We start from the raw sequence: 17995 nt of genomic DNA on the forward strand, positions 1-17995 counted from the left end.
CAAGTATGTATGAAGGTGGCAAGCTTGGCGAGCTTGCACGAAAATGCTCAAGGAGGGTACGCATAGCCAAGTGTGCACGAAAGTGGCAAGTTCCGCAAGTGTTCCACAAAAAACATGACAAACGGAAGGCCCGTAAGTCCAAGTATGTTTGCTGATGTGTAAATTTTGGCCAGCCTGCGTGAAAATTAGCAGGATGCGTTGTTGGGCAAGTTGGTTCATTGTAATATGAAATTCGGCTGCGTTAAAATGCACAAGAAACGTATGGCCCATTAGGCCAACTGTGTACGTAGGTGTCAAATTTGCCCAGCTGACCCGAATAAGCACAAGAATTTGAGGGGCATTTAACCCAAGTGTATATGGAGCTTGCAATTTCAGCCAGCCTGCCTGAAAAGCAAAAGATAAGGCGGACCGATCAGGCAAAGTGTGTGCGGAGGTGCAAGATTGGCCAGCGTGCTTGAAAAAGCATGAGGAATGGAGGGGCCGTTAGGCCAAGTGTGTACGGAGGTGACAAGTTCGGCTAGCCTGCCTGAAAAAGCACAAAAAACGGATCGCCAGTCAGGCCAAGTGTGTATGGAATTGGCAAGTTCGGCTAGCCTGCAAGAAAGCGCACAGGAGGGTCCACATAGCCAAGTGTGCATGGAAGTGGCAAGTTCGGCAAGCGTTGCACAAAAAGCACAAGACACATAGGGCCCGTCGGCCCAAGTGTGTACAGAATGGCGTCTTTGGGCAGAAAGTAGGCAAAGTCGGCGGGGCTGTCTAGACAAATTCGCATGTAGGCTGCCTAACTCTAAAACATTATGCCTGACATTCGGAACCACTCCAAAGTGTTGTTCAGAGCCTAGAATATCCAAAAAGAAACAAATATTCGGCTATTTCGAATGGTGAATTTTCGAAACCAATATGAACCGTATAGGAAGGACTATTTGATTCTTATTAAAAATTTTGCGTATTCGCACACCCGCACGCCTAATGTACTATATTATCTCTCTTACCCCGTAGCAACACGTGCAGGTTTATGAAGTTATTTGTAGCTTGGTTACGCAGGATTGCGTTGCTATAGCGATTACTATATTGTCTGTCGAAATTAAACAACGCTACCCGGTTTGATGAACGAAGAAACCCGGGGATTCATGCTAATAATGCTTCCTAATTGTAATAATGCTAACAAGCTGGATTACAATTGAACGTCTACAAACCCTCAATTAGTGACATACGCACGATCGCAAGCAACAGAGTTAAGCCATTCATTTTTTTGTCTGCATATTTCGTACCATGATAAAAGGACTTGACCTGGCGTATTTCGCAGAAGCTTTGTGTTGGTCACCACGGGGTATCCCATGAAATATTACTTTCTTTGAGCAAATATTGCATGCGTAATGATAGAGTAACAGCGCAAGAAAGGCTGGCTCTAACAAAAGAAATGGATGTAACAAGCGCTGTTATGTTCGTTTACGTCGTTATGCAACTTTACCGACCCTCCGAACTTCCAGCACTTGTCAGATATCACAAGGATACAAGGCCCTTTATGAATTTTAGATCTAACACACGTCTACACGTATATAGAGGACAAGTACGCATTCTAAATTATGCTCGGCATTCGGCGTGGTCTAATTAACAAGCAGTTGCATCGACTCAGGCACGCAGGAAGGTAGCACGGTAGACCAGGGGAGGCGAATACGTCCGTTGAAGTAGACAACATAACCGGTTTTTGTATGCGATTGCGTATGCAGTTGCACTAGACGTGGTCAAAGCCATTCTTATTTCTTCCAGGGAGCAGTGCGAAAATTCAATGTTTTTGTTTATCTAGCTAGCAGCGCTTATAGCACGTAAAAAGTGCACTGTTAACGTGCCAGACGTAACACAACTGAATCATCCATCGAAGGATATAAACGTGACACATCATAACATTGTTTAATGATTGAAACGCAAGGATCGCTCTCTGGGCACTGAAACTTCCAAGCCTGGACATTCACCATGAAACCAAGATAATATTGTATTGCTCTATAATTTCAAGTGCATGTATATATTATTTCGATCAATGCACGGGACCTTTTGGTCGCGTCCCTCAGGAAAAGAAAAATTCCGGAAAGCGGTGTGGTTAGGAAAAAACATTGACATGTGCTCAAAACGCGTGCTTATGAGACTACTGCATACTTTCCGGATGCCGAGCACTGCTCTTCTTTCTATAACACGTGCCTTAAAAGCTTGCTTTTTTCCAATCTAAAACGCATTTGCACCGGAAACTCCGTGATAGATTGAAGGCTACCGGAAAAGAAACGTGTGCGGCACGTTTGGCCTTTTCCGGCGTAATTTTCCTCGTACCATACGGGCCCTGGCCTGTGGTGACAAGGCTATGCATGTCATGCTCTGACTCACGGACCGCTAGTTTTCCCACTACCAATGAATCGCCGCCGATTCTCGGCACTCAAAGCAGATAAATTTTGTTTCACTCCCTAAAGCCATCTTCTTCAAACATCCAACCGCGCTCTTTCTCAAGCATTGAATCCAAGCATTGTATCGCGATGAGTTGAGGGCGCAGAAGTTGCCGGCGTTGATGGTAAGGTTAACACCACCAAAAGTGGCCACACAACCACATTGTGTTTCCTTTGTGAAATTACACTTGTTAAACACGCCGCGCCGAAATAGATATCCGATAGCACGTGTGCTTTAAGCCGGATGCGCACAGCTGCACAGACCTGGTGCGGCACATGCGCCTCACCTATAAGGAGGCCGTTGTGCGCTACATACTAGACACAGCTACACCGGAACCTAGCGGTTGCGTAGCTTGGTTAGAGCTTGGAGGGTTCCACTTCACGAAAAAAAAGTTTAATCTATTGACTACGGGGATACTCTTCTGTACTTAAGTTATTCCAGCGCCCGACGCTTGGATTGTAATTTTGACCTTCAGTCGTTTCTGGTAGGCGTAACTCGGAAAAGAAAGTCACCTGGATACAAGTCAGCTATAATTGTTTTTGCGTTTGATCAAATTTTTTACGTATTGAGGGACCCAATAACGCAAGGCTATTCCAATGCTTTTATCCCGATCTCCTGACAGTTGCGTAACCGCCGACTCAGGCATTGGGCAGTGACTCGCAGTGTTGTTTGAGCAGGTAAATGAAACGCTCCTCTGCTCGATTCCAGGAGGTCACTTTTGTTTGCTTTCAGAGCAAATAGCATTCTCTTGCTTGGAATGTTTTTCTTATGTATCTTTATTGGCTGACCAGAGGCGAAGAGGACGCAGATTTGGAGAGTCTCATGGTGGCCGGGCTAGCGCAGTGTAAGTAGATAACCTGATGAGGACGGTGGCACAAGCGTCTGCTACTAACCCGCTTCTTCTTGCTTAGCTTTAGGTGTCTCGTAGATGATCACGTCGGCGTGCAACGGAAGGGCAAAAAACGCAGCTTAAACAGATCCTCGGCGAAAACAATTTGGCATAATTATTTCGTTTAGGTGTTGAAAGGGCTCGGGAACGCTGTACTGCCACGCAGAAATTTTGATTATACGCGAATATATCCATTCTCCCCGGCAGCTTCCAGTAGCCAGTGGCAGAGCCATCAACAGGAAGCCACCTTCTATTTATTTCTGAACGGGGCAGTGTCCGGCTGTTCTGGGGAAAAAATTCAGCTTTTTTCGGCAGATTGATGCAACTTTGATGCGCACATTTCATTTCAACGCCATTAGTTTTCGCGGTTTTGTGACGTCGCGTGACAGACAGGTGAAGTGGCCGCAGCCCGAAATGACTTCGTGCTCCGCTTGTGGCTCCGACGCACCGCGAGCGAGTGCAGAATTTGGCTCAGATGCTCGCAGCAGCGTTTACGATCCGCTGAATTTGTGTTTTAACCAAGCCGATACGGTGGTTCAGAGCCCCTTAAAAGAACCCGTCAAACTACGTTAAGGCAGACGCTTTGAACTGCGGAATGTCGTTGTACAGTGACGGCTCCTTGCGCCTGCTTTGTCCTCTGCTAAGGCGCTGATTGCATTCCTGGCGAGACTGTAGACAGACTTGTGTTTGCACCTAGCGCTTTTCGAGTATATTCTTAGATCCATGCATTCGATGCGTATTTCAACGCGTTGGTGTCTATTTGGATGCGCGCTTATAATGTTGTAGAACATGTCAAACATGTCGCACACTAAGTAGAGACAAAGAAATCGTGCACAAACTCACAGATTTCTTTTTTAGGCACAACCTACTATGCCCGCACTAAAGGAAAAAAAATATAGAGGCGGAAAAATATAGGGCTAATACGAGAAAGCGGCAACTCTAAATCTTTCTGTCTTTCGGAATCATCTATTCAAAAGCAAGAACCCAAATGAAAAGCGAAGAATTGGCCTTGGGAGGGGGCAGCGAAAGGAAATCATACTACCGCTATTATTGCTACAGTCTAGAAGAGCGGACAATTAAACTGGCTGCATAAGAAAATTGTGCGCACAATATCCAGCTTGTCTGGAAATTGAGATGCATGGTAAAGAGAAAAAAATGCTATTTGCAGTTTCCTTTCATTCTATCGCTTTCAGATATGCAGTTATCCTTGAACCCCGCCTGGTCCTTTCAGATATGCAGTTATCCTTGAACCCCGCCTGGTTCTTGGTCACTCCCGAAGAAAGAGAAGCTCTCAGGAACGGTGTCACTGCGGAAGTACTGAAGTGGACCAGTGAGAGCGCGTACTCTGCCAGACCATCGCTGTATGTCATTCATGGAAGCACTTTGCCTCTTGTGGATGCTGCTGTACCGCCAAACATTGCGAGACCGATGACAGCGTTAAAAACACACGCCCTGTCAGCCTGGGATCTGTAAACAGACCATATCTGAATGGACCAAAAGGGCCCACTTATCACGGCCTTTAATGACGTCTTTCATGACGTCTACATGACGATATTGACACCCTCCACGATCACTGTTGACTTTTCGATAGACTGAAACAAGACCAATAGTCATTGTGCGTAGAGAAAAATTTACTTCTCTGACGCAGATCTTGTCAAAAGATCAACAATGTCCTGACTAGTTACCACGCTGCTCTTGAAACCCTTGCTGAAAGCTGATACGTTTCTATGTGCTGCTCGAGAAAGACAGCCAATTTCCAGAAGGAAAGTACTTCGTTCGGCATCAGGCAATCCAAGAAAAACGCCGGCAAAGAGGACGTTGACGTCACAGCTATCTTCTGTGGCTGTCTGGACTTGAACAGTTGAATAGAAGCTTGAAAAGTTCATTTCACGCCTCTCATGGTGAATGAAGGTGGTTTGCCACTTGTGAAACTGTATCAAGCCTTGAGAAGTCATGAAGAGGCTCAGAGAGCCAGAGAATCACCTTCAATCGGTTATCCTCAGTCCAGTTCACCATACCAAGGTCAGTTACGAAGTTTATTGCAAGCACCCCCGAAAGGCACCTCGGCCGCTCAGGCTCAACCCCGAAAGCCACCAAACTCTACACGGAAGAGGCGAAACGTGGCCCCAAAGAAGCCTCTCCGTAGAAATGAAGCCCCACGGGTAGCCTCGTTGCCGGCGCTAGTGACAACACATGCAAATCACGCATTTGACAGTCGACCAGCGCTGATGAGTGACTGCTACCAACTACCATTCGCGTTGAACACTGCACTGCAATTCAAGTCATCTATTTCAGCACCAGAAACGTCGCGGACGTCCCACGGAGCACCAGTTCCTCCTGCCTTCTATTTCCGAGATCAGCCTAGAGATGACCGTCGTTCCGAAGCCAAGTGGTTTGTTGAGGAAGTGTGGCCAGAGTGAAGTAGACAGTGAAAGAAAATGGAACGTCATCTATGAAAAGTACAGCTGTTGATGGTAAACAAATGCATTCTAACTTGATTTTCTGAGCTTAATCATCAGATGCCCCTGCTACTTAGCTGTGTTACCTGTCGAAATTGTACATAGATCACGGGGATAAGGTGGTAGTAACAAATTTTAGGACGATTTGAACTTTAGATTGCTTCTGCTAACTTTAAAACCTTGACTTTGCTTGAACCATCAACAAGTGACCTCGTATAAATACTGCAAAGTGATTGATGGTTGGCGTAGACTTTGCATATTGAAAACTGTCAGTGATCTTCTGATTCCAGCGCTGCGGTATTTTCTTTCAGGGAACTTTCATTCCCGAATTTCAATCGTTTTGAAAGATTAGCGCCTTTGCCACTTGTAGGGAAACTGGACATAATGCGAATAGCGCCACCTGGTGTCTATTTTCAATAGGTATCTTTGGAACACGATGCTTGTAAGGAGCGATGCTAGCAGTTTCGTATCTTAGGCCACGTAACCCTGAGCAGGCTATTTTAGGATAAGTAAGCAGTCTAGGGAGCGTTAACAACGGCCAACGAATAGAAAGGTGCCTTTTGTGTGTCGTAGAATATAAGACCATAGTTCTGACCCTGCCGTACATTTCGGCGTATTTCAAACTTTTGAAGCGAAAATGAGCTACTGTCTGTCATGCACGGATAGCGGCATATAAATTTTGCTTTCAAGTGACGTAGGTTAAAATTAGTTAGAAGCTGGGTCAGTGGGTATGTGTCGCTCTTCAGTGAACGTCTCTTACGCCAACTTTGGCCACTAGTTATGTCCCACTGGGCATACGCCGAGTTACTATTCGAAACTCTCAGCTTCCAACTTGGGTCACCACACTAAGTGCCACTATATATGTACCGCCCTTTGATGCCAAAACAATATTTAAATCTCCTGTGCGGCTGGGGAACAAGACTGATTCGCGTCATATATATTCAGAAAATTTTGTGCAAATATATATTCACGCACGTGCCAGCGGGGACTTCAATGCGGTGACGCTAGACGGCGCAGCGTGTCCAGAGGAAAGTGCAAGACACGAGCCTAGCTGCAAACACGCCTCATACACGAGGCGTTTCGCCAGTGGTAACAGGTGTGCCAATGCATCATTTCATTGACGATCGTACTAAAGCCGACATTCATCTTAAGATGGATCTTGCATATTTTTTGTCTATCTGGTTGATAACGTAGACGTGTGTGCTTCTGCGCCGCATTGTGGTTGCTAGTACACGACACAGCGTAAAACACATGCCTTATGTGTCAAAAGTTCTTGTGACCACTTGGCGAGTCAGTGGGACAACGTCAAATGTTGCTGCCAATGGCTCGCGTGGGCCCTCGTGTTTTCAAGACACTCCGCGACTGTGTGAGCACTAGGACGTAATGCCATGAACGCTTTTTCAATTTCTTGACAACGACACTAGAAGATGCGTTATGCACGCTTTGGCGTTACACCATTTGAAGTAGAACACGTTTGGCACAACGTTAAACATTGTTCATTGCGGGGTTTGCCCACTTCCGTTGTGGTACAGGCATTGCCGCGCTGGGTGCGTCCATACGTACGAGGAACACCATGTGAAAACTGAAGTAGAAAACGTATTCCTGCGTCTGGAAACTCTGCGAACACTTGATTAATATAACCATGAGGGTACTGCACCTTAACTGACGAGATCTAGTCCCAACACCTCCTTAAGGAAGGCAGGGAGCCAATTGCCTATTATCTGCTGTACAACGATATACAGCAGGTTTAACAGCAGTGGGGCGGCGTTTGCGCGATTAAATTTATTACGCTTTCTGGGCCCTCAGGGGCAGACTAATGCATATCTCCTGTTTCATATGCAAGCCTAACGGGAATCTTCCGAGCGCAATCTATAGCAGAACGCATAGCACCACCTGGAGTACAAAGTAGGATAGATGAGTTAACGAGGAAACACCCGCAAGCATAATGAGTCGCTGAAGAAGACGCGCGACAGCTGCTGTGTACGAGAGAGAGTGAGGGAGAGAACGCCTACGTTCCTCTCTTAACACCTGTGGCGAACAGCTTTTGCGGCGGCGATGCGTGCGATGGAGGGTACCCGAAGAATGCCGGAAACCGAGAAAACTACCCGTCGAGCGAGCGAATAAATGCTTTGAAGTATGTAAGAAAAAACTTACAATGACGTTTAAGTTCGCTAACCCCCCCCCTCCCCCCCCCCCCCCCCCCGTTGGTTACTCGCTAGCGTATGGGTGCAGTTACCGCTTTGTTCACTGTGCGTAAAACGTTTTAAAAATGCTTTTATTGAGTAAACGTGCCGGTTTTTTCAAGGCTTATTTTTTATTTTGCGTGCTTTGTAATAAAACTGCACTTAGCAGCTGCACAACACCGACTCTGCAGGCCGCCATACGATTGCTTCATGCTTTATGTCCGTTTTCCTGTTTTTGTATAAAGTGCCATTGGGAAAGATGGTAAGGCACTGTGAGGAAATGCACAATATTTATTATTTCACGCAATTTTGGTAGTGCACTATTGACGCTATTCATTTTCCCCTTCTTCTCCTTCTTCCTATTCTCGAGTCTCCTGGGTATGCCAAGCCTGTGCCTTCTGCCAGACTCGTTCAGTTAAGGGCCGTTTATAGTCCGACGTAACGCCCGCGCGCGCGCACGCTACGTCACGTCGGCAAAAACGACCCCTCTATAGTCGGGCGCACCGGCGCAGCCAACGTAACCGGCAGCTTCCGACGCGCCCCGACGGGCCCGGCGCCGATATAGCTCCTGAGCCATTCGTGCGTCGAAGTCGGCGGAACTCTGCCACCACAATGCATTGCGCGCGAAGAAAAAGGCGCCAACACAACTCTGCAGCCGGCTTTTGCGGACGGCGCGCCACTTGGCGAACCTTCTGCGCATGCTCCGAAGATAGCAGCCTACGGCGCGCGCGTTATATGGCGGCGAGGAGTTACGGAGTCGCCATCTATTGGAAGCGCCTCGCTGGCGTAGTATGAGGGATCACGTGGCGCGCTCTTCATAGGTTTTGCTGTCAGCGCTCACTGAAAACACCACGCGCGAGCTCTCCCGTACATTTCTGTAAGTACTTTTGAAACGAGAGAAGTTTTTACTGCCCAAATAATAATCTTGGGCAAAGTGAAAGCACAGAATCGTTTACAGACACGATCTCTTTACCGAATACGTACAGTGAACGCCACTACGCGCGGTCGCTGCGATGGAGTCTCCCGAACCGGCTTCTTGCGTGAAAGGTAGGTAAACGCTGAGAGCAAACTATGTGAAATATGTGCTTATGGTGTTTGTATAACTAAATGGAGCGTAATAGAACGAAGCCTCAATGCAGCGATTGCGCAGATTCGCAGCGACCGACTGCGCGTCTGCATGCTTGTCCGCGCACTGTTTCGCTTCCTCCACGTGCGCGTTTTCGCACCGTGCCATGAGCTTTAGGCCACAGAATATGAGCATTTGACAGTATACAAGAAACCATTGCTGCGTGGGCGCTATCAGAGCTGTTCAAAAATAATTTCATTGTAGAGACTTCGACGCCTACAGGGACTGTGATGTGCCGTCGCGACGATTCAATATTTTTTGTCTTCTAAATTCGTTGAGCTTTCAATATTATTTCTCGAGTTGCGTCGCACTGTATGTTTATCGGTGTTCTCAGCGTGCAATTTCCCGCTGCTCCTTTTTTGTAATCCAGTGCATTAATTCATAACATATACATGACCATATGCCATGCTTTTTTTAAATGTGCTTCTTACCGCTGCCTTTCCACTCCACTGAACTTGCCAGTATTTATAGCATCGACAAGTTCATAGACAAAACCATCATGACATTAGTCGAGCAGCGGACTGGGGCGAGCGTCTCAGTGCGCGTTTTCAGAACACCGCAGACGGGGCGCCGTAGCAGAAATCTTCCTCGCGTCCGTGCTTGCTGCATACCCGAGTTGTAGCCGATGACTGTTTGCCGGTTTTATGTTTCGCGAGCCAAGCTTTACACAGCTTCTTGTCCTGCGGCTACGTGTGAATAAGGCTGACACGGGCCTCCGTTACGTGCGTCCGGCCCTGCGGCACCGAGCAGTAGCCTACCATGTTGCGCGCCTTCAAAGGCAGCCACTACCTATTGTAGTGCTTTCAAGCGTTGTAAAGGAGACTCTCGGAGGGGGGAAAACTTCGCCACTAAATGAGGACCGCAGCGTACGAGGGAATTTAAACTCGTTTTCAGCTCGCTTTGGCGCGCCCGAAGCAGCCGACGCGGCCGCTATGTCCACGTGATCCCTCCTAGCACGTCACGCCGACGGTGGCGCCAGCTTTTCCAGTGGTGGAGCTCGAGGCCAGCATCTCGGCTGGCGCAGCGCAACCGACGTAGCGTGACTGACCGCGAACGACGCTCGCCCGCGCGCCGATAACGTCGGACTATAAACGGGCCTTTAGTGCCCGTCGCTTGACGACGACTTCGGTTTCGGACGACTCGCGCTCGGCCTCTCGATGACGAGCGAACCCGGTGCGCTCAGAGCGCGCACGGAACCCGTAGTAATCGAGGCGAAACCGCATGACGCGATTTCAAGCGCGATTGAGGCGCGGATGTCAGGAAGCGCGCGCGTCATTTTGACGCGTGCCCAGCATGATCCGTCACGAAATCGCGCTGCCAAGTGCTGCTGCTCGGAGTAGAAAAAAAAAAAAGCGTGTCGCGCGGCACGTCCGCAATCAGAGTTCAGGTAAGTCACGTGGCATTTGGTCACGGGGAATTTGGCTTTTTGGTTTTGCCACGAGATGGCCCTGCTCTCTGCGCATCTTTACGCATCTCGACGAAACCTCCTTGGCGGAATTTTTTTTTTTTGGCTCGGCAGAACTGGCGCATGCCATTCGTTACTGGTGGTGGTGGTGGTGGTGGTGAATTGTAGCAGCAGGCGGGTTTAGCCTGGCGAACAAGGCCGGCAATTGCTCCGCCCGAGCGTCTCGCACAATACCGCTGATGGGTTTCACCATATGTCCATCAACCCAGTGTCTCTTAAGAATTCGATCAGGAGACGTGAAGTTTCTTTGCGGGCCATCACTGATCCCTCGGGAAATATAAGGTGTTGCAGGCGCGCATGCGGAAGGTCCTTGTGTTGCAAATTCTTCAGGAGAGTGTCTCTTTCATCTTGGAATTGCTGGCAGGACCACAAAAAGTGCTCAATGTCTCCTGTCTCGTTGCATGCCGTACAGTTCGGAGAATTGAGTCGCCCCATTTTAAATAACCAGGCCGGTGTGTTAGCAGATCCTGTCCTTATACGATATAGAAGTGAGGCTTCCTCTCGGTGCAATCTCTTGGTTACGCAGGGCATATGCGGTGGAACCCAAAGCGACGCAAAGTGATTTCGAATTTCACATTTTTGCACGTTGTTACTCTTTGGAGCCTTGATTTTGGGAGGATGATAGAGTGCTGCGTATGCAAGCGCATTAGCTTTTTCGTTTCCTGAGATACCAATGTGGGAGGGAATCCACTGAAATTTTACTGTGAAGCCTTTGCTGTTGAGTTCTTTCACGATGGCTAGGGATTTGCGTGGGAACTTGAGGGATGGCAAACCACGGTATACTTGTTGTAATGCGGCCTTTGAGTCCGTAAGGACAACCACATTCTGCGGAGGCAAAGTCTTTAATTTGCGCAGAGCAGAAGCTATCGCTACGCCTTCCACAACTGTCGACGAGGCTATACAGTCCAGACGCCCAGACCACGTATATCTTAGAGAGGGAATGTAGTATGCAGCTGCACAGCGGTCTTCGTCTGCCTTGACAGAGCCATCTGTGTATACTTGTAGGTGATTCGGGTAAGTCGTGTTCAGGTGTTCCAGGACTAATGACTTGGCTTCTGCAGATGGAATGCAGCTCTTTGATTGCAATCGTGGAACACTTAAGTTGCATGTGATGTCCTCGAATGTCCAGGGTGGTTCTATCCTTTCCCTCGATCTCGAGCAGCGCAATCCATCGTGCATGACTGGGTTTCGGCAGCGTCCTAAGCGCTCAAGACAATGTGCTGGCCCTGCTGAGCCACATAGAACATTACAGTGCGGACGGCCTGTCGACACTTGCTGTTTTTATGGATGTCTCTAAAGCTTACGACTACGTGTCTCAAAGAGCCATCATCAGCCAGTTACAAGTTATAGGCGTCACGGGTCATCTCTTGCACTTCGTACATACGTTCCTCAATGATCGTCGCATCAGAGTTCGTCTTGGCGACACTTTGAGCGATGAAATACGTATATTTCGTGGTGTAGCACAGGGGAGTGTTTTATCTCCCTTATTATTTAACATTGCCATGAGTAGCCTCCCAACAGTACTGAACCATCGAACACCAGTGAAGATATCTATATATGCCGATGATATCTGCATATGGGTCTCCGGCTACCAGCATCGCCGCCTCGCACGAATAGCCCAGGGAGCAGTAAAAGCAATTCAGGGTCACTTGGCAACGATTGGATTAACACTATCAGCAGAGAAATCATCATTCATACTATTTCCTGGAGTGAAAAGAAAATCTACACGCTTGACGCTGACTTTGGACGGATACCAGATTCGACAAGTCACCAACGTCCGATTCCTGGGCGTTACCTAAGACCACAGGCTACACTGGCGCCGCGGCGTTGACCACGTTGTGGCGTCATCGTCACCCAGGCTACATGTGCTCAAGCGAGTCGCTGGCATACGCTGGGGCAACCACCCGACGTCAATGCTACGGCTACATACAGCGTTGGTTACCAGTCGAGTCCTGTATCAGCTACCTCTGATGTCACCCTCCGACAGCCAATACGAGCGCTTAGAAGCCATCCACAGAAAAGGTCTCCGACTTTGCCTTGGAGTCCCTCAGCCAGCGTCAAACAAGAAAGTGCTCTACGAAGCTGAGTCACGCCCTCTACGACTTCAGGCTTCCGAGGCTCTGATGATCCAGCTACTACGATTGAGTGAGTCTACGCCCGGGAGAGCCCTCTTACGACGTCTAGGTAACAGGCCGCGCTCACATTTTTATGCAGCATTGAACACGCTTCGCGTATTAGGATTCGTTACTGGAAAGTACCGGGCTCGCAGCGTTAAAGAAAGGAAACGCATCAAGGCAGATGACGATTATCGTTGTGTGGCAGAAGGGGCACCCCAAAGTGTGTAAAGTGTTCTTAGAGTGTACGCTGTGGCTGCTGGCGGGAGAAACGTGTCACTTCCCTGGTTTGGTTACAAGTAGGTTGAGATCTGCGACGACTTCCGTGTAACAATTATTTCATATATTGATACACAAAGGTGTGACAAAATAATATATCGAATTGTAGTGCGTATACCTACACTCTTAGACAATGGTACATCCTCTCACGTCCTCTGAGGTGTATATCTGCCCCACAACAATAATCGTCATGTGCCTTGCTTTCGTTTCCTTTCTTGAAAACGCCGCGCCCGCTACTTTCCTGTCGGGAATGCTATGTGATGCTGATAACGCGCATGCCGTTCGTTACTGGGAAGTAAAGGCGCGTTTATAGTCCGACGTGCTCGGCGCGCGGGCAAGCGTCCCTCGCGGTCAGTTACGTTACGCCGGTTACGCAACGCCGAACAAATGCGATCCCCTCTATACTTCGGCGCTGCGCGCTGTACGCGGTTCTCTTGGGAGCATGCGCAGAGCGATCGCAGACACGCGCGCCGCTCGCCGACCCGCGGGTCGTCTGCATTCCGTTCGCGCCTTTTTCTTTGCATCCTCGTCCGTTCCGCTCCATCACGGCATCGCGGCTACTACGAACCATGGCTAGGATTTTATCTGCGCGACAGAAACTTTCTCTCGCGTTATTAGTGCACCGCCTGCGGCGAAAGCGCCGGCGCTCGATGTATGTGCGAGAGATTTTCGCTGCGCGGAAAAGCACAGGCGAGTACTACCAGCTTGTGCAAGAACTACGACAAAAGGACCCAGAGTACCATCTCAAGTACTTCAGGTAAATAGACTTCGCATAAAGGGTGCGATTTACTCTTGGGTAGATTTTATCTCGCTGTGAAGTGTGTGAGCAGATGTTTTTATTTCTATAAAAATGCACGAACGAAAGTGAAACCTTGTATTATGCTTTGTAGGGCCGAATGCTTTCACACTCCGTGACGCTGCTTGGGCAGCAATTTTTAAAAAATGGCTTTACTCTATGTAACCTGTCGTAATGGGACTAGGTGTTGCTTTGAACATGCTTAGTGCATGCTTGAAAACCGTTATGTCCAATGACTTGCCGCACAGGATGACCAAGGCCTCTTTTGATAAACTCCTGAGCCTTGTCCACGACCGCATCCTCCACCCGTCGAACCACAAGAACCCAATCAGCCCAGGAGAAAGGCTGGCAGTCACGCTGCGGTAAATATTGTGACTTTTACGTATGTTCCGTTGCCTCTTTACCGAGATCCACTTGTTTTTATCTGTCACAGCGCTCTACCTAAGAGGTTACCGTCTGTTTCTCGCTGTGAATAGTATTTCCTATATTTCCCCATGAAAGTGAGCACATAACCTCCGGATAAGGTTTAGAAAATTTTAATTCTTTCGATCGATCTAGTCTTTATACAGTGCAATAGCAGGGAAAACGATTGTGTGTCGTTTAACCACTTCTCGCGCTGATCTTTCCAAACGCACATTTTCTTTCCACATGCATGCCGCGCATTTCAGTCAACGTTCCCGTGAAAAAACAGCACGTCACAAATGGCTGAATGCTTGAACATAGCTGAAGACAGCTGTGGCGCCCCCCCCCCCCCCCCCCTCTACTCTTAAGCTTGACTCTATATTAACAGTTCTTTTCAACTGAGTGGCACTTTATGTACGTGTTACCCGAGTCCCAAGAATTCTGTTTCTGGAAACGAACAGCAATGTTAATTAAATACTTCTGTTCCTACCTTTCACAGGTTTCTGGCAACTGGCGGTTCTATGATCGACATTGCTATGAGCTACCGCATGCATGTAAGCACGGTCTCCGGCATTCTGAAAGAGACCCTGCCTGCCATTTGGGACTGCCTTTCCCCACTTGTGCTGCGAGAGCCGACCTCAGAAGAATGGGAGCTCATCAGAGAGGGGTTCGAGAAGAAATGGGACTTTCCCAATGCTGTCGGGTGCATAGATGGCAAACACTTCGCAATTACGTGCCCTGACGAGAGTGGTTCGGAGTATTATAATTACAAGGGGTTTTATTCATTACTGATGCTGGCAGTTGCCGACGCAAACTACCGCTTTGTACTGGTAGATATTGGTGCCAAGGGCCGACTCTCTGACGGTTCTTTCTATCAAAAAAGCCCGATCAGAAAGAGCTTTGAAGACAACACACTTAACTTGCCATCGGGTTATAACGGGTGGCCATTGTGCATCGTCGGAGATGCAGCATTTCCCTTGCGGCCTTACTTAATGCGCCCTTACCCCGGCAGACAACTGAATGACACGAAAAGAGTGTTTAACTATAGGCTCTCAAGGGCACGCCGTTGCGTTGAGAACGCGTTTGGAATTTTGGTTTCCCGGTGGCGCTGCTTCCTGGGAACTGTTAGTGGTGATGTGGAATTGCTAACAAACATGGTTAGTGCGGCGGTGTGCCTGCATAATTTTCTGCTGTTCGACAATGCCTACTGCCCTCATGATTATGCTGATAGGGTCAGTGGCGACAGAGTGCAAGAAGGCGGTTGGAGGCAGAGTATAGCGTACATAAACCAGCAGAGTACTGGCAATGGCAGCCGCTCAGCTTCAGATGCCATGAGAATTCGAGACGCCATTGCAGAGTACTTCATATCCCCAAGGGGTTCTTTGCCATGGCAACTGAGGGTAGTCAGGCGATGCTAATGCACAGCATGAAGTTGTTGCCCCTCTGTCTGTACACTGCGTTCTTTTCCATGCAAAGCAAGCAAAAATCACACATAAGCTCAAAATGTGAAACTTCATTTATCAATCTCGTGATCGGTCAGTTCAGGAGTTATACATGGTTTGCACCAGTGACATATAACACGCGTGTTGCGACGGTTCATGTAACATTTGTGCTCCTGCTTCTAGTACAGGTATACCACATAAAGTTGTGTGCAAGTGTCGTGTACCATGCCATTGAACTGTTTTCGTATATAACGTTTAGTGTGAACACATCAAGGTGTGTAGGATTATATTGCGGAAGGCATTTCACTTATAAGTCAACATGTGCTGTGTGAGTAAACATATGGTGGAATTTCAGCAGGGGGTCTCTTTTCCTTCTTGTTTCCCATCAATCGAAGTCTCAAAGCACGAGATCACTTGTAAGAGTATAAAGATGTGCTATTTGGTCTCGGTGATTCGAAAGCATTTTTCCAGCGTAAAATTAGACAGTGTGTAGGAAAGAAACACAAGCAGGACAAACACAGGACTCGGCTTTCTGCTGCGTGTGTCCCTTTCCTATGTCCTGTCTAATTCTGCGCTGAACAAAAAATTGCTTTCAAGTTACCAGGTTATCACATACACCTTGCATTGCGAATAAATGAAGCGGTGAAAGAGGCAGGAGACTACTACCTACATTGAAACTTGCAATACATACAGTGAAACAGGTCAACAGTCAAACAACAAATATATCACAGCTATGCAGCTGACTAAAATAATATGAACATGAACACAATGATATCAGGAAACTGCACTGCATGGCAGGAAATGCAAAAAAAGGAAACTGCAATGTCCTTCAAGTTACTAAAACAAACAAAACGCATTGCACTTTGCATTGCATTGCACCTTGCATTGCGAATAAATGAAGCGGTGAAAGAGGCAGGAGACTACTAACTACATAGAAACTTGCAATACTTACAGTGAAATAGGTCATCACTCAAACAACAAATATATCCCAGCTATGCAGCTGACTAAAACAATAGGAACATGAACACAATGAGATCATGAAACTGCACTACATGGCAGGAAATGCAAAAAAAAGGGAACTGCCATGCCCTTCAGGTTATTAAAAGAAACAAAGCGCAAATAATGTATTTGCTGTCACCTAGGCCTCAAAAGGTATACCTTAATATTAAGCCTCATACTCGTCAAATTCTGCTAAAAGTTCCATAATTTTAACCTTAAAGCGAGAGGCAGTTCTCGTTGGCATCCTGTCAAGGCTCATGGCAATAGACTGCCCGAAAGCCTCGTTTTCTGTGGTGTGTTTGCCGAGCTGTGAAAGGAGCCGTTCCTCGAAGTAGTCGCAACTCCTTCCTTTCTTTGAACGTTTTGATGGTGGCTCGCTCAATGTGAAGTCTACCTGACTGGCAGGTTGACCAGGACTAGCTGCTGCAGGCTCCAAGTCATCAGCATTGGCGATGGGTGACGGTGCTGACGAATTGCCTTGTATTGCGTTAAATATTTCTTCTGCTGTTGGGGCGCTGTCATCACCTCTTGGCACGGCACCTGACCCCACGTTGCAGGTAGTCCTGAAAAAAAAAAAAGGTTCGACTCTAGTTAGTTCAGTTTTCTCGTTTCCTTTTTTATTTTACTGCAAAAAGAGTGCCAATGTCTGTCGAGTCAAACAGCGTTACACACAGAGATGAAGACGAAAGTAAGACAAACACATGAGATCTAACTACAACTGATGTATGCAATGCAGTTTGAATTCAGGGCCCGCGCAATTGTCTTGACTTCGTTTTCGTGCCTGTGGGTAGCGCTGTTCCAATACGCAAAATGCTGAACCAACTGTCCCAATTGTCCACGTTTGTACCAGTTTCACAAAGCGAAAATGCTGGTGTTGTGAAACGTCGGTGAGTAAAGCCTTCCAGAAGCAGGAGCCACCTCCCCGACCGATATCCTGACCCTTTGCAACCCTCGATCCACCCCCAGCACTAACAGCAAAGCCGCAAGCCGAACAACCAAGCAACCAAAAGCCAATGCACATGTCATGTTAGCCGAAAACGAAGTCTACGCCAGTTCCAAGAATGCAGTTGGGCCGAACTCGTGAAACCAAACATGCAAAAACACACAACACCGAAGCACAATCGGAAGCATGAGGATTCACAGAATTTTCGCAACAGATGTCTGACCGTCCGGCAAGTTTATTTGATGGCATGTTCGACATTACTCTATCTTTCGAAAGCTGGCAAAACGTTCATCTGATTTTACTACGCAATCGGTCCCCTCATCTGAGTGCCGCATAAAAGCTGTGAAACATTCCGAAATGACGAGCAATTGCTGACAGACTTCTCCAGGGCCTTCACCCGAAGCCATGCTGTTAAACGCCATACAGCCCAGCAGTTCATAGGCAGTTACATGAAACAAAAGAAAA

At 47.8% G+C, this 17995-nt stretch overlaps 2 protein-coding genes across 2 annotated transcripts in view; both read left to right on the top strand.

Annotated features, from left to right (window-relative positions):
* LOC139050899 (neprilysin-1-like) overlaps window positions 1–17995 on the top strand; it is a 284773-nt gene that overhangs the window by 63528 nt on the left and 203250 nt on the right. The window lies entirely within an intron of this gene.
* LOC135901457 (uncharacterized) lies at window positions 13428–16366 on the top strand. The gene is made up of 3 exons (XM_065431270.2): window positions 13428–13705; window positions 13993–14106; window positions 14646–16366. Exons 1-3 carry the CDS (start codon window positions 13518–13520, stop codon window positions 15562–15564), a joined length of 1221 nt encoding a protein of 406 aa, XP_065287342.2. The 5' UTR covers window positions 13428–13517; the 3' UTR covers window positions 15565–16366.

Source organism: Dermacentor albipictus, chromosome 10 (genome assembly GCF_038994185.2).
Source record: "Dermacentor albipictus isolate Rhodes 1998 colony chromosome 10, USDA_Dalb.pri_finalv2, whole genome shotgun sequence".
Classification (NCBI taxonomy): domain Eukaryota; kingdom Metazoa; phylum Arthropoda; class Arachnida; order Ixodida; family Ixodidae; genus Dermacentor; species Dermacentor albipictus.

Bases quoted from the DNA above. Each gene is read 5' to 3' on its own strand.
- LOC135901457 (XM_065431270.2), top strand. From the start codon at position 13,518: ATGGCTAGGATTTTATCTGCGCGACAGAAACTTTCTCTCGCGTTATTA. The intron at 13,706-13,992 runs GTAAATAGACTT...CTTGCCGCACAG, and splicing joins TACCATCTCAAGTACTTCAG to GATGACCAAGGCCTCTTTTG. The intron at 14,107-14,645 runs GTAAATATTGTG...TACCTTTCACAG, and splicing joins AGGCTGGCAGTCACGCTGCG to GTTTCTGGCAACTGGCGGTT.